Raw genomic sequence first — 17285 nt, forward strand, 5'->3', positions numbered from 1 at the left:
CATCTTTATGGAACAACTGTGGTGAATCACTGGAGTGACCCTTCATTTATTTTTTAGCTTTCTTGATGAAAAGAAAGAAAAAAAATGTAATATATTCAAATGTAAACCTGTTTGATTCTGTCATTGTTTAATCTTGTTGACGGCACGAGTCCTTGACTTCAAAAGTAATATTACATAAGATGTGCTTGATTGTGCAGAAAATTTATTTGAGAAGACTTTACCTTAGTGCTTTGATACAGTTTTATATCCAGGTCTTAAGGCTTGAATCATGATGTACCATCTGCCATCTGGCCCAAAGCATAATCTGCTGTTCATTAAAAACTGTTTCTAATGCATCTCAGTGAGAAGTTGGATCAGTATTCAGCTTTTTCTAACGGAGATGTAGACAAAATATTATAGGACTACGGTGTAATATTCAAATGCGAATGCCAAAAACAGACAAAATCCTGTGTTGTATTTGGTTTATTTCATTGATTTCGTCTATAAACCAGTCAGCAAAGCAGTCTAAAGTCACAGAGGCAAACATGATTGTTTTCATTTTTCCTTTCTCGCGACTTTGTTAAAGTCTCTTGTTTTTCTTCAGATCTAAAATCTTAAAACTCAAAGCAGGATACTTAGAGATGAATGTGAATCTGAGTTAAGTGCCCGTGCATAAAAGCACTGTTTGGGCTGAGCCAGTGAAGCAGCTGAGGCCTGCTAAACCACAGAGAGCGCTAAAGAGCTCAGTGACGGGCTGATGGTGGGGACTACTGTGGTGACCACTTTTTAGACTGTATGGTGTGTGTTCCCAGTTCACTCTCAGTCCACGAGTCCAGTCCTTCTACGGGGAAAAGCAAAGCTCGGGAAAACTAGAGGGGAGAGGTGGCCGGGCCAGGAAAGAAAGGAGGGGGTACGTTGGCAATGAAGTGTGTGCGTGTGCGTGTGCGTTTGAGTAAGGCTGTCCCCAAGTCTTTTCCCTCCACCTCACGAACACTAAGGCAAAGAAAATGCCAGCAGAATTAAAAACATAAAATTACAAAACAGAAAGAGGAAAAAAGATTTTAAAAAGCGCAGTAAGCAAAGCTGCAGCCCCCGAGAAGAGGCATGTCGATGGTGATGCTGCACCAAAAAACAAACAAACAAACAAAAACATCAGCACCCCCCACCTTTTAAAAGAGGCATTTTGACCATAGCAGCACCATAATGACATTGGTTATCTCTGGAGTGACGCCACACCAGGTCACGTGACTAACCACACCTGTCCATCACGCTGCCATGGTGACACCAGGGAGGCTGGCAGTTGCTCGACCTTGGTTTGAGGTGACTCATGAAGTACCTGAGCGAGGTTTAGATTTAGGACGCTGACTATGACTTGACACGGTGGGCATGTACAGGTACAGAGTTAAAGAGTGCCACAGCTCTGATGCTACCATTTACATGCAACTCCTGGTATGCCTCCAACAAAATCAGACCAAACACATCTGGCTATAAAATCAATATAAAAACTGAAAGACAGGTTAAAAAAAAAAAAAAAAGAGAAAAAACTGAAATGAAAAATGATCCAAACTGAAGGGTGGCAGGTGATCGCTGGTGTGATGAGTCACCGAACCGTCTCTCAACCTACAGTGCTGTGTGCTCAAAGGGTGTCTTGACTGTTTGGAAATAAGAAAGCTGACTGACGCCGGGGTCAGAAAAGCAAGCGGGGTCACCTTCTATTTATGTTTTCCAGAGACCAGAAAAAGATGGACTGGCACACAAGAGCCAAAATAAACAAAAGGCTGTGTTTTTGGGACCAGTGCACTCATCTGAAGAAGGTCAAAAAAGTGCTGTCAGGTCTTCTTTTCGTATCTTTTGAACCCACATGGGGAGAATTTGGATGTATTGATCAGCAGAAAGTGGCACAGGGCTCTCAGTTGAACTGATATCTTTCCTGACTCTGGTGTGAGTAGATGGGTTAAAAAAGCACCCATCCAGTACACTAAGTGTATAAAAAGAAAGAATTACACTGCTGTGAATTGAAATCTGTGATTTTGTATTGCTATACTGCGACACCACCAAGTACAACTATCAGCAGCATGCAGTGCTGCTATCAGCTTCAAACTGAAGAGTTATTTTCTGTCTGAAATGTTGGGGAGGAGTTTGAGGCTGAATCATGGGAAGCTGTTATTGCTTTGCAGGGCAGGTAGGCCGGTACTGCAGGTTCCCTGTAGGACTGGGTGCTTAGCTTTCAACAATCAAGCCCTCATCTCACTGTGCTGGATTTAAAGGTATGCATCATCCGATGGGCAATAGAGGTTTCCCTTTATACAGGTGATAAGTTCAAAAACAGAAACACTCCTCTGAGCCACAACAAAGGGGCTTGCGTGGAAGATGTGATTATGTTTGGCACGCTGGGGTTGGGAAGCAAGAAGGAGAGTTCTAGCATGGGAGCAGGCATCTTTTTTTGGGCATCATGTAAGTCCAAGGCTATGAAGGCCCTCTGTGGGCACATCTGTGCTATAATCCACTTTAACACACACACGCGCACACACACACACACACACACACACAAACAAACACTCATCAAGTCTGCCTGGTCGACGTGTCAGGCAAGAATGAGCACAGTCCACCATCTCTGGGTCCATCCTTGCAAACGTCTTGCCAGCGGTGCAGCAAAGTAGCAAAACTCTGTGTCCTTTGGCTGCGAGACGGCCGTTAAAATAAATGTAATATATGTACACACCGGGGTCCAGCGGAGGGCGAGCCCGTGTTTTCTGCACCAGTGAATGTGTTTCAATGGTGTGTGTTGTCCTCTGGGTGAACCCCCCCCCAATAGTGTGTGTGTGTGTGTGTGAGGGGGGAGGTCGTCAGCCCCCCACCACTTCTAGGTTCACTGGTGTCACAGTTAGTTCAGGTAGTGATGCTCGCTGTGTGGCACGGGGGAGCCCCAGTGATTGGTGGGTACCACTTCTTTAAAATAGAACCTCTACTCTTCTGTATACGCTACTTAAATATACACACTCCTCAGCACAGCCAAGTCTACAATCATTAGCTTCATAATATGAATAAACAATGAGAATAATAATAATATATATATATATGTATGTATATATATATATATATATGTCGTCGTTCGTAGCATGAGTTTTTGTCAGCAGCCATCACTAGAACATTCAGGGTGGTAATTGCATATGTACAACAAAAACGTCATTTACATCCTGGAGTTTGAGGTTCGGGGTCAGAAGTCATATGTGGTGTTTTGGTTGGGGAGGGGAGGGGAGGGGGGTGGTGAATGCTGGTGTGTTATCTGAGCCTCTTCTCCGCTGAATAGATGGACATGTAGTAGTCATTGCTTCCTACCGCCAAGTGAGGCTGGAGGGAGACAAAGAGAAAAGGCAGGTTAGACACTAGTGTGTGTGTGTGTGTGTGTGTGTGTGTGTGTGAGTGAGTGTGTAAAAATTGGGAGTATACCATGGCTGCAGTGGAAGGTTTTCAAAATATGATAACTCTCTCAGAAAATATCATGGTTTCATGGTATCACAGTATCACAGCATACATTGTATACAGTATAACACAGTAATACACAATTATTATTACTGTTATAATTAGCAGTTGAGAGTACCCTCAAGGGAATCAAAACAAAGGTTTTTTTTTTTTAACAAATTCTTTATCATAATCTCACAAATTATTATGTCCTGACAGACATGCATATTGACATAAACTTATAAGGTAGAATTTAATAATTGTAGTTGAGCAAATGTTTTTATACCATGTGTACCATGAAACCCATATGCCACTGCAACCCTCACGTGAACGATAGAAAGTACAATATTGAGCCAATACCATTTAGAATAATTAGCCCATGTCAGTATTCCCTTCACAACTGCAGCACTAATCCAATAAAGCCTTAAAAGCCTGCTAATGTAGCAATATAAAGTTAGCTAATGCTATCCTACAGTAAGTGCCAATGAGCTGAAGTAAAAGACGTGAGTTCCTTGAGCAGAGAGGCTAATGTGTTCGCTGCCAGGAAAAAGCATGGAGCTGATATCAAACTTTAGAAGACGTGCAGTGCAGCAAAAAGAAGCTTTAACTTTACCCAGTAAGGATGGAAGGCTAAACAGCTTATGGCCCCAATCCTTTGTCCCATGAAGCCGTCATAGTATTTGATGTTGCTGATCACATCGCCGTTAGCGTTGTAGACAGCTATGAACTGGTTCATTGATCCACTGGAGGGCAGAGGATGAGACAGAGACAGAGAGAGCGTGAGGAGTCAGCTGTGGTACAATGTCTCATCGCATTCATCATCAGCTGTGTGCTCACTTTACATTTCTTTTGTGGTGAAATTGATCCTTCTGGATGGATCTCAGATATATTGTCCAATCAGTTTTTTCTTGATTTGTCAACTCAAGTAAATACAGAAAGAAAGACCTTCTAATCCAAAGTAAGGAATGCAGAAAAGCAAGAATGACCTTGCAGGGATCTGACCTGAACGATGGGTTTTTGGGGCTGGAGCCTGCACACACACACACGCACACGCACACGCACACGCACACGCACACGCACACGCACACGCACACGCACACACACACACACACACACACACACACACACACACACACACACACACACACACACACACACACACACACACAAACTCACCAGGCGAACAGGTTGGCCTGTGGGTGGATGTCCAGGGCCGTTAACCCCTTCACTGTCTGCAGCACGTTGATGGAGTCTGGCGTCCGTGGTTCAAAGAATCGAACGTCTCCATTCACACTGGTGGCGAACGTCAATGTCAGTCAGAAGAAGTTCAGTTGTGTTTATGTTAAGAGACAAAGGGAGAGCATACCTGACGCTGATAATGTGCCCATCTGTCTCCTTCTGTAAGTGAGCTTTGACAACCCAGGCTCCGTGCTCCCTGTAGGTCATCACCCGACTGCACAGAAGACACAACACATGTCAGCTGAGGTGATGTTAAACTGCGTGTTTCTTCACAACAACCTGACAGGAAACACCGAGCCGTGGGACTGTGAACATCATCAGCTCCAGCATGCTCACAGCCAATTATACAACCAAAGGACGGATCATGAAAGGATCCACTGACATTCAGTAAGCACACAGTAATGACAACAAAACACTCTGAGAAGAGAAAAAAAAAGGAAAAAATAGAGGCAACACATGCAATTTCCTCATAAATTGCAACAACTGTAAGATTCACTGTAGCGTCTTTTTAAAGTCACGTGTAAAAAAGGAGAACAAAAAACAAAATGTAGTTTTGTTGGTGCGCATGTGTCAGTACACCGAATCAGTTACTGTAAGATATCTAATCCTATCTATCTAAGATATCATCCACAAACATTTTGGGAGTGACCTTCTGAACGGCTGGACCAGTAGGTTTTTTGCAATTATGCGTTATTTCTTTGTTTGTTTTTTTTGCAGTGGTGAGAAGATGAACCAAGGATTATTAAAGGGTCTGATTCATCATTATCAGTAATTAAAAATTTTTAAAAATGCTGGACCAAAAAGGTCCGGACACATAAGCCACGGCTTAAAGGTGTTAGTTGGACGTTGTCTAGGACTGTTAGGACTTCACTTATTTAATATCAATAATAATAAAAAAGCTCCAGTAAACTAAAAACAGCCCGTAAAAGACACAAGCATGCTGTTAAATGGTATACAGGTTAAGAACCACTGGGTGGCGCCCTAGGACCATGACTCAAAAAACCAATACCTGCCTGCTGACGAGTCTGAGATGTCATTAAAGCTGCAAACCAAAACCTTAAAACTGTCTTTCACAAACTAAAGTGTACACAGTGTGAATGACCCCCTTCCTATAACGCATCGAACTTAGTCAAACACATTCTGACAACACGTGTGACATTTGATCTCCCTTCATTTCAAGGACAAACGTCTCAGCACTGAAAACAAGAAGAGTTATAAATACCACACATTTGCAAGAATGTGTCATTCAAGTCATTTTTAGCTTTAAAGCAAAAAAGCACAGTTCGTACACTGCTGCACACTGACAAAACATTTCATCAAGGATATTCCAAAGCTGACCTGTATGTGCTGTGTGCTGGTCCTGGACTAATCTCAGTTGGGGGGGGGGGCAACATAGATGCTGAAAGACGTAACTTCATGCCTGAGGAGAACTATTAAATTAGCTTTACTTAAAGATTTATGGACCACTTCATGCTTTAACTGCTTTGTTTTTCCCCTTTGGGACTGAAATTAAAATAATGTTTAACCAAGTGGGGGGATATGGTGCCACCAGGCTCCATTAAAAGAGGTGGCAACCCCACAGGGAGATTTACAGCACGTTATATGTAATAAATATAGATTAGAGAAGTGAATAATGTAGGACTCTTGCTGTTAATGCTCACAGACACTGCTGTGTGTGTGTGTGTGTGTGTGTGTGTGTGTGTGTGTGTGTGTGTGTTCATGAATGTATTTAAATAATGGTGAGACAGTAAAAGAAAAGATGAAGAGCTGGGGAATTAATGATCAATTTAACCTTCTCTGATAAGACAGTGATGAGGTCAGAGGTTGCATGAAAGAGAGTGAGTGAGAGAGTGTGTTCTACCATTCGTTTGGACCCATCCTCCTGTCAAACACGCGCACCGATCCATCACCCAGGCCGGCGACGATGAGCGAGCGCTGGGAATCACAGGAGAGGCTGGTCACACAGCTGTCTGCTCCTGTTGGGATGTCCTGGTGGACACACACAAACCCCCGTTAAAGAAACCTACCGAGCTCCTACTGTCATAACAATGCTCATTTCACACTAAACCTTCTTTGAAATCATCAATCATGCGCTCTGTTGAACGCTGGCTCATTTGAAGCTGGACCCAGCATCAATATGCAGCCACAGGCGAAGCTGGGCCATTTGTACTTGTATTAAGTCCATCCATCAAGACCATGATTAGTGGGCCAAGGACCATTAGATGTGTAAAAACAAGGAAAAAAGAGGAAACCACACTAATGGTAAAGGCTCTGCCACAGATTTCCATTAGTTTACTAAAACACACAGCAGCATGAGTACACTGTAGACTGTGCACATTAAGGCTAAATGTGAACAGCTAAATATCACAGACATGATTTATTCATGTCTTAGTATCAGTGAGGTTATTTGGCCCTTTTTTGATGACAGCTATGATAATCCAGCTTTCAGAATAGCTTGGCTCAATAATTCACCTAAATGTTTACAGGTACTGGTTCATTTCAAGTCGACTGACTGAGAGATGCTGTCATGTAGTTCCACACCCAAAACAAATACCGTATGCTGGACTGATGAAAAATGGAAAACGGTGAGCAAAAGATGTAAGTGCCTGAGGATGATCTAAGGGCATTTTCACACCTATAAGTCGTTTGCTCTGGACCCAATCAGCTGATGAGTTGGTGAAGCTGGAGCATCTAAACCTTGCTTTAGTTTCTTTTCACACAGAGGAGAAGAGCATCACCTCACATGTGTATGCCTCCACCAATCAATCAAGTTACAGTTTACATCCTTATATAATATATGTAGTGAAGACTTTGAAGGAAATTAATTAGTGTATTATTTGGTGAAATGGAAGTTATCAGTGTATTGACATGCCTCTTCTGTTCCTGAGTTATGGTGTTGAATAACGGCTTGAAAGAAATATGATGTTCTGAACACTTCTTTCCCAACAGGGACAGCGATTAATTGTGCCCATGAATATATATAATATATAATATTTCTATATAATAATATATAGCACTGAGGAGCTGTACAGCAGAGTGCGGTTGTTTTCTTCTGGTACCACTCAAGGACTTCTTGCTTCTTCACTGAGTGTATTGATTGTACGCCCTCTGGTGTTTCATAGAACTTTGCAACACATTGCGTGTTGAGCATAAACGCCTCTGTGCAAGCTTGTAGCTCATGAAGCATGCCCTGGTGTCCTGTGCGAACATAGCATACATAAGACCTTTTCAGAAAAAAATATATCAAACTGAAGGGACAGAAAGGTGACTAAAAAGATCAAGGAAGTAGAGGGAAGTTAGACAACAACCATGTGTCGACATGGTTCAACCAATTCTCCAGCTTCTGAGGCTGCAGCCTGATAGCAATAAGCTAATCTATTGGTTTTATAGGCACAGCAGATATGAACACAACAATAGTTAGTAACAGACATTGTGAGGACTGAACGCTAGTTCAGTCTCACCAGCAAATAAATAATTAGAAAATGTAATTCTACTTCGAGGGCTACTTGAACATATGACATTGGTAGTTTTCTCATAAGAATATTGGCAATATTATTGTTATAATCTGTACATAATGTACATATTTTTAATTTTATTTTTTTTAATTTGACCCTTCTGCGCCACTGTTTTTGCTTTTTGTAATACTTGCTGGCTGTAACGACTTAATTTCTCCGGTGTGGGATCAGTTAAGTCTTATCTTATCTTATCTTATCTTATCTTATCTTATCTATGTACCAAGTTCCAGCTGTGTTCATTGTGATCTTTTTGAGAAAATCAGACAAACAGGTGCACTGAGTACCTGGACCTTCATCTCCCTGTCAGTGTCCCAGATCCTGACGACTCGGACATCTCCAGACGTCATGAGGAGGCCTGTCTCCTGTTCCCAGTCCACGACCATGCCTGCCCCTGCAGCACAAGATGACACAGCAGTTATAATGCAGAGTTTGTACACACAAACGTATGTCCATGTACGCTCCATAACACAAACAGCAGTAAAGTGTGTTGTTAAAAGACTCATACATCTGGACTGACGTCGCATCATTCAATTAAAACAAAACAGAAGGTGACTTTTAATGATAATTAATGTTGAAAAAAGTTTTAATATCTGACATATGAGCATGAAATATTAAATTACTGTGAGTCATTTGGACACTCTATGCGAACAGTTTTAATTTACACTTCTGGAACAGAACTAATTGAATTTATGAGTGAACCCCCACACATATAAATACAAACACAGCTGTTAAACACACTGAGCATGTGCTGATTCCTCCAATGCACAACACACACAATCTGTTGGAGACTTAAGAAGGTTCTTGCTGCCACATATAGCAAGTCAAAGGAAAGATTAGTGCACAGCTTCCTGCACCACTGTGCAAGATAATAAACACACCACATAGAATTCAGCAAGGCCAGAAATGTACTGATTTCTGCAGAGACTGCAGGTGCATAAGCAATGACTTTTCCTGTCCATTCATAAAATATATATATCACATAGTCACCATGAGTGTGTTTTTGCTCAAAGTTCCACATTTCTGAGCGAATGAACATGTACTTCATGCAGATGGAAGCATGGCTTAGCATTTTGTATCCTTCTCAGCAAGACGACCACTGGGAGATGCAAACACTGACCCTGGAACTGAGCCTGTCAGCAGATTCTGGCTTCGATGAGTCAAATGCCACTTGAATGAGAAAGTGAGGAGGAAGGAAGCTGAAGACAGCAACACTCTTCATAAGTTGGCAGTCACAGCAGGAATCAAGTGAGCAGCGCCATGCCGGCCACACTTGCCCTGCTGGCTCAGTGATGCCTGGCAGGGCCTGTGGCTGCAGCCGAAAGGCGTTGGTACGCTTCAAACGAAGTGCTTGTTGGATCATACAGCAGCATCTGAAACCTTCTCCCTCCCCACTTTTTTTTCTGCAACTTTCCGAAACCAACAAAACTGCAGGCAAACAAATCATGTGCTATGCCCCTGCTGCTTTATGCCCGTTGCTGTAGGTCTGCTAACATTTGCAAGCTAGTGAGTAGCTGAGTGGTTAGAAAAAAAAAAAAAAAGTGTAAATAAGCAACCTAAGACAACCTAAGACAATTTATCTGACGTCGTGCCAAGACTTGTATGTTTTCATTTGTATCTGTAAGCTTGGACACAGGGACACCTGTTGCACCACTGTATCACTTTTATCCTGTTAGTTTTTGGGGAAATCAGTGCAGAACTTCCAGGGAAAAGACTGTGTCTTTGAAGACTGCGGAAAGCTTTGGAAAAATCAGCTTGTTCGTCGTTGGCTACACAAGTGTGGACCATCAGCAGCAGCTGAATCACATTTCCCACAAGAGTGCAGATGCTCTTTTGATAATGGCAGTTTATATGATGAAGGAGAAGATACAAAGGGGCAGGTGAAGACTCTCTCACAAGGATGCTTTTACCACAGACGCAGCATCCTCTTCTCTCCTTTTGCAACTCATCCCACCACTCTTCATTTCCTCCCTCTCCTACTCCTTATTCTCTCTTAGTCTCTTCCTTTTTATAATAAGGACTCCATTACTTTGCTCTTCTCTGGCCTCGCAGAACAATAGTGAACATGCGCATCATTTGTGATCCTTCCCCACTGCTCATCTCCTCCGTGTGCCTCCTGTATGAGTCGTGACTTAACTTTGTTGAACTGAGCCATCTGTGCCGGGGCTTTCTACTGTTCTACTTGGCTTGTGCTGTGAGGAAAACCCAGGCCCCATGTGGCGGCTTCAAACCCTCCACTGTGACGTCATCCAGCTTGTTCAGGCGTCACGACGACGGTAGCGTGGGCACATGTGGGGAAATAGCATGCAGGGAAAACCACTTCACAGGATCTGGCTCCGTCAGCAACACGTTCAGCCGTGTGCTTGATGCTGGCTCATTTCAGGGGCTGTGAGAAAGGAGGAGGCATTCCCTTTGAAGCTGGCAGCTCTGCGATGAGGAAATCTGGGTTACAAGGAGAGGGGTTGCACTTGTGGAAGATTTTCCAACACACCAAAGCATGTGCATGTATTTCCTCTCAAATAGGGAGTCACACATGCCACCAAACCTTCCTATGAATCCCTCTATATGCATCATTATTTTCCCATGATGACAAATCCACATTGGATAAAATATGTGTCTGAGAGAAGGTCCCCACCAGACTACACACTGCTGTGGTGTAATTGCCTCTGTGTTTGGTTTCTATTTTAAGCATTGCCGGAATGACCTGCTAGGTTGCCCTGGAGCAAAACTACGATTCTGGAGCCCTATAGACCCCTGTGTTGTTTCCACTCTGTAAAAGGTGTCCAATTATTCTATGCTAGACCGCTACCTGGAAACATGTTTGCTGTGTGGTGCTTTGATTAAACCAATTAATTTAGGAGAAGCTGAAATGTAAACACAAACCTGAAATAATGAAGTTCCTAAAACTGAATATGACAAAGGGAGTCTCAAGGCAAGGCCTTAATTTGAAGGATAATGCCGATATATTACAATTTGCTCTAAAGTTTGTAGGTCTGGCCATTGTTTTGGCAACAAATTACTCAGGTAATTGCTGAGATCTTAGAACTCCGCAACACTGTTAGAAAGAAGGAAGACAAGACAAAAACACAAACAGTCAGACAAGTTGTTAACAATCCCCCAGGTCAGCTCAACTTATTTGGAAGAGAAAACAAAAGATAAACGGTCAATTTTTTTACCCAAACTGCCGGGTGTTAACATCCAACCGCCCTTATAAATAAAAATATGAAATCATATCATTTATCAGTGAAATTTAACACAATTCAAGCAATCATGAACTTATAGTCAATCAGGTTTTGAGAACCAACATGACATCCCTTCAATGTAAGTTATTTTTCAATCTTAGTCTTATTGTCAGAAAGTTTCCCCTCCAGCTCATTAATGCGTGTGGCTCAGCGAAAAACTGCTCTGAACACTGTTCAGAATGAAAAAATACCAGATAATGAAGAGCCAGCCAGAAGTGGTAACCTGGGAGTAAACATGATTGTAGTTTAGCTCAGGAGCAGTAGTGTTGGTTTAGCTACCCCCGGTGGTCACACAACCCTTACAATGGACATATGCACCAAATTTCATGGCAGTCAATCCAACAGACCACATTCACATGGTGGCCATGTTCCTCTGACCTCCCGCTCTGGGTGTGAAGCACAAACGCAGTTATCAAAAGGCTCATGTAGTATTGCTGTGTTCCACGTTGCAAATTGTATAAATGTAGGGAACCGTTATTATTTCACCACTTCCCAATTAATTTGCTACTGAAAAGACCCAAAATCCAAAGGGACATCAGGTCATATTTCAGGGTAAAACAACATATTTGATAACCCATTAGTTACTGTTCGATAAAAGCTAATGTTAGCATTCAACAAGTTTCTAGCTAACATTTCCTTTTGATTGTGTTACAAGAAACGATAGATAAATAATATCAGAAATATCAACGCATGCCCTGAACACATTTGTTTAAATCTGGAAGTAAAACGCACTGATAAAATGAACCATTTGTCAGATTCCCAAAATTTAAACCACTCACAGCGTGGAAAACAGTAGTACTACATTATTCTTTGAGCTTCCCACCCTGAGCAAGATGGCGGAGAAAAATGGGACCATGTGCATATGGTCTATGGTTGTAAAGACATTTCACTAAAAACCAAAAATGCCAACCTGCTTGAGGAACAATACGTAGTAATTTCCTCGAGGATGTCTTTTCATCCCTTCCATCAATCTTTTGGCCCCAGCTTATCATTTCCTTTCACCCCAAAGTCACTTCATTGCAAAATTTTCCCTTGCTATCATCTCTTCATGTGACTAAATGCTTCCTGAGCCCAATCAAAACAGTTAACTGGGAGTTACAGATCTGCAATCTTAAACCTGACCCTTCAGTTTTGTCTCTCGTGGTCAACACTCAGCTGCTCAAAATGGGTTAAAAAGCCTACCGAACAGGGAATCTTTGTGGGCCTGAGCGGGTCTTAGCTTCCCACACAGAAATCAATACAGACATGGAGAACAGAAATGTGAGAAGGAAGAACAGGAGCAAAGGAGTGTGGGCAATGTTTCCTCAGCTGTAAATCTTAACCACCTTACAGAGGTGGAAGTATAGATAGCTTCAATGAACACTCTCTCTTTAAGCCTTGTCTCTTCCCCTTTCTGCCTGAGATTAAATGTTCTCTCCCAAAAACAACATCAGAAACAGCAATGATATTGTTTGCGGAATAACTTTTCCCTTGTTGAATCTTCGACAAGGGGGAAAAACAGCTACTTTTAACACCACTAAAGGCTGGGCTGCCAGCACTTGTGGTAGATCATCTTGTTCCTGTGCCAATGTGCTGAGACAATCCCTAATTTGTGATATATTTATCTGTTCCTTTGCATAAATATCTTTGTTTCACTCCCCTCTCTCTGGAGAAGGTGTCTTCGTCTGCATTCTCATTCTGCACCATTATCTCCAGTGATGAACTATCTCTCCCACATACTGCAGCTCATTAAACCAGTGCCGCTGCTATCCTGCTTCTTCTCTCCCTCAGCGTTTTCCTTCTCTTCCCTTCATCGTGTTTGCTTTGAAAAGGTCCTCCAGGACTCCGGTAATTCAGCTGCTCCAGGATTACCGGGGACTTGCCCAGCATGCATGTGCCTCTAATAGAAGATGACGTTATCTGGGAGTGCTCTGACTGGCAGGGAGATTTCTCTACTATGACATTTGTCTTAACTTTGGAAGCTGAGGCCTGGCATTTGGAGAGGCAACAAGCTTTGACCTGCCTGGTTGACAAAGACCTTGTGAAATGATGCATAACCTACATGACCACTGCTGACCTGATAACGGTGGACAGCAGACAAACACTTTCTTAAATCACTTTGAATATTTACCTCCCTAATAGCTGGAACTTAATGCATAATTTCAGGCGACCTTACAGAACTCATAAAATCACGCTGCAGCTTTGTGACAGAATGGTCAAATATGGAGGGTATAACTTGTAACTCACGAGGGTATAATCTCATTGAAGGACACACAAACACACCCGTATTCAATAAATCCCTGCTATAAAAACTGACTTATTCTTTGACCTAAGCTTCAGTTTCTCTATGCAAAGGATAACAATCTGCAACTGGTGGTTTCAGGCCAATGACCTTATGGTTTTAGTCTACTGCCTTCCTGCCATAATGAAACTAACAACACGTGGGGGAAGAAGTTTCTGTCACTTGTCATCTTAGTATTTTTCTTGACCTACGATATACTGAACCCTCTTCCTTTGCATGCCAGTAAAGTTTGCAGACAAAAGAAGCCAGTCTGCCTGGGGGCGTTTTGTCTCATTTTCCTGATGTGCCTCTATTCAACTTCACACTAAGTCCCGATTCTGGATTTAGCGAGTTCCCACATCCGTGATGCTAACAAGGCACTGGGCAGTGGAGCCAAATGTGGAGCAGGACACAGTGTGTGCCTCACTAAAGCCAAAGAGGAGAGGACTGCCCTACTCATGCAGCCAAAAGAAAAGGCAAAAAGAGAAAGAAGATGATACAGGAAAACCAGAAATACTGCCTCACAGTTCTGTTCATCCATGTCTGTCCAGACTATACATATACATACACATACATATACAGTGAAGACTTTGAAGGAATTTAATAAAAGGTATTAAGAGCATTTTTGGTAAAATGCAAGTTATCACTGTATTGACATGAAACATGTTGTCTTAGAGATGTTTTTTTTTCCAGAGGACTGATAGAGAGCTTCATCATGTGGTGCAACAACCAGCTGCAAACTGAAAAGAGTCACCAATTCAGTGTCCGACCAAATGTGAAATATAATCACAATCTCCAATTCTGTTCCTGAGTTATGGTGTAGAATAAAAGGCAGAAAAATAAATTCTGATGTCACAGTGAAGCTGACCTTTGACCTTTTGGATATAAAATGTCATCGCTTCATCAGTTTATTCTATGAGATATTTGAGTAGGATTTTACCATAATTAGTGTATGAATTCTTGAATTATGGTCAAAAATGTGTTTGACAATCAAAATCTAATGAGTTTGTCCTTGAGTCCAGGTGGATGTTCCTGGCAGATGTAATGAAATTCCCTCCAGGCATTCCTGAGATATATCATTAATAAGAATGGGACTGACATGAGGTCACAGGGACCTTCACCTTCAACTACCAAAATCTAATTACTTCATCTTTGAGTCCAAGCAAATGTTTGTGCCAAATTAGAGAAATTCCCTTAAAACATTGCTGAGATATCACGCTCACAAGAACATACGGACAACCTGAAGACATAATGCCTCTGGCCATGGCTGTCACCGCTGCGGAGGCATAAAAACATCTTTAATCTCGAGCAACTGCAGCAGTAGGAATGAGTAGAAGGAGGGGACGGAGGTAAATGGAGGAGGGGGACAAGTTGAAACATTTAACTGCATGTGGATCAGAACTTAATTAGATTTGCTCTCAATCTAATCTGCAGAGATGTGAAGTCTGTGAGCTGTGCTGTGCAGTAGCCGCAGGAATAGTTTCTCCAGTCTGTGCCAGCAACAGTCCCCTAATTTCAGCAGTTCCTCTGGAGTTTAACAGGCTAATCCCTCTGGCGAGGCAGTCTGGGTGGCTCTATGCTATTAAAATCACACAGCACCGACATGCTCCCAATTAAACACTAACACCTTTGGGACCAGCTTCAGTAAGTGCATTCTTTCTACATGAGAGAAGCCATTTTGAGGTGAAAATGAGTAATAGGGACACAGTGGCTGTTTGAGGAGAGAGCTCACTCAAAACAAAGGCAAAAGCTAGCTTCTCATTCTTTGAGGAAGCATCTATTTGAATGGAGTTTCATATGTGGATTTCAGCCAAATGCAAAAATGTGCAAATTTGCTCTGCAACTGACAGTTTGCTAAAACCCTCCCCCAAACAGCAATCGTCCAATAATAGCTAAGCAACTGTCTGTCAAGTTGGGGATTTCTCCACATGGAGGTGACGGGCTTGGTGTTGCATTAAGAGTGGTATTTAAAGACTTTTGACGGGAACCAAAAACACAAGTACACATGCATGGAGTGGATTAAACAGCGCTTCCCTCTGCTCTAACTGAAGCTGGTTCACCAGTGTTACATCCCCTTTTGTTTTAACGAATGAGCTAATTGTTGATTTTTTGAAAGTGAAGTTCTTGCTTGAAATTTACTTAAGTTGCTCAACAGTCAACCTCCATTGCTGCATTTTATTCATCATAATGTGCCACACATTTTCAAAGGGAGACACACCTGAACTGCATGCAGGCCAGTCGAGTCCCCACACTATTTACCACTAAGCCATACAGCTGTAACCACATGCAGAGCGGATCTCGGCACGGTCTTGCTGGAATATGGAGGAATGTTCGTGAAAAGACGTCTGGATGGCAGCATATGTTGCTCCAAGATAAGACTTCACTGATCCCACACCAGGGAAATTAAATAAGCGGTATCTACCTTTCAACATTCATGGTGCCTTCACTGATGTGCCAGTTACCCAATCCATGAGCACTACGGTGTATTCTGGGAAACTGGACACCCATCCAAACTGTTTCCTGGAATTTTTTCTTTTTTTCTTTTTTTTACATTCAGAACATATTTAGACAATATGTAGGGCTACAGATTACTTTCTTGTGTGTGCACAGGTGGAACACACTGAAAGCTTATACACATTCAACAGTATGGCGAGATGTGCCTATCCTAGAGCAGCGCTGAGGAAAGACGGCCGTAAACTCCCAAAAATCACTCCGAAATCTCACACTGAGTGAGTGAGAGCTTCTTCAGAGCTTGACATTTCAACCTGAACTTGGTATTTCATATTCCTCACTGCTATATGGAAGTTCAAGGCCTTCTGTTCTTTAATAATTCTGAATACCATCCAATAATACACTGAAGCTGTCAGGTTGGAATCCATAGGTTAATGCATATTTCACAGTGTAGTCTCATGTTAGCAGCTCTGCTCTGCTCTTCTGATGTTACATTTCTCCTCATCACACTAATAACAGTAAGACTAACTCAACCAACACAAGAAAAATGTGCTTTCTTCATTGAAATGTTTTACACACAAATTCAACCTTTAGCATCACTAGCAAGTACAAATTAAGGACCCCTTTACAAGGTTGTGACATTAAAATGAGTCACCTGGAAATATGAATAAATCAGCCAAGGAGGGCATGTTTTCAACTGACTCATGGAGCTAACGCTAACTTAATTAGCTTGTTAGCTTCAGCGGATTAAATTTGGCAGCAACAGTTGTCATCTCAGCTGATGAACTGATCTGAAATTTAGTTGTTGGCTAAAAATTAGAAGCCTGCTTTTGTTGACCTCGGTCTGAAATGAAGGACCCATTGTTTCAAAAGTTACTATGAATTTAGGGCGCTAACTCGGCCCCCATCATCAGTGTAACCTGCAAATGTGTTGTGCTAGAATTGAAAGCTAGACAGGCATAAAAACAGTAATTTAAGGGAGCTGGCTTAGCATTTTATGACTTACGGCATGTCCAACTTGTTGAAGAGGACTTGTAGAAACATATCAGCCCTACTTTCATGGTGAGTCCTTTAACTTTTGGGATGACTGTCAGGGATGAAGTGATGGAGCATCACCGGACAGATGAAGGGATGAGGGGT

General features: G+C 42.2%; 1 protein-coding gene across 6 annotated transcripts in view; it reads right to left on the reverse strand.

Moving 5' to 3' along the window:
- Positions 1 to 450: 450 nt before the first annotated feature.
- The window catches only part of rptor (regulatory associated protein of MTOR, complex 1), a 170026-nt gene continuing 153191 nt past the window's right edge, over positions 451 to 17285 (reverse strand). For 5 of the 6 annotated variants that reach the window (XM_070973757.1, XM_070973765.1, XM_070973739.1 and 2 more), the window contains 6 exons: positions 8480 to 8586; positions 6542 to 6669; positions 4808 to 4894; positions 4618 to 4734; positions 4055 to 4184; positions 451 to 3330 (listed from right to left, as the gene is read on the reverse strand). In XM_070973757.1, coding sequence (XP_070829858.1) covers positions 3262 to 3330; positions 4055 to 4184; positions 4618 to 4734; positions 4808 to 4894; positions 6542 to 6669; positions 8480 to 8586 — 638 coding nt within the window. In that variant the 3' untranslated portion in view covers positions 451 to 3261. Of the gene's footprint in view, positions 3331 to 4054; positions 4185 to 4617; positions 4735 to 4807; positions 4895 to 6066; positions 6670 to 8479; positions 8587 to 17285 lie in introns of those variants that run through there. The other variant, XM_070973774.1, reaches the window with a different exon arrangement.

The sequence above is a fragment of the Chaetodon trifascialis genome, chromosome 2 (genome assembly GCF_039877785.1).
Source record: "Chaetodon trifascialis isolate fChaTrf1 chromosome 2, fChaTrf1.hap1, whole genome shotgun sequence".
Taxonomy (NCBI): Eukaryota; Metazoa; Chordata; class Actinopteri; order Chaetodontiformes; family Chaetodontidae; genus Chaetodon; species Chaetodon trifascialis.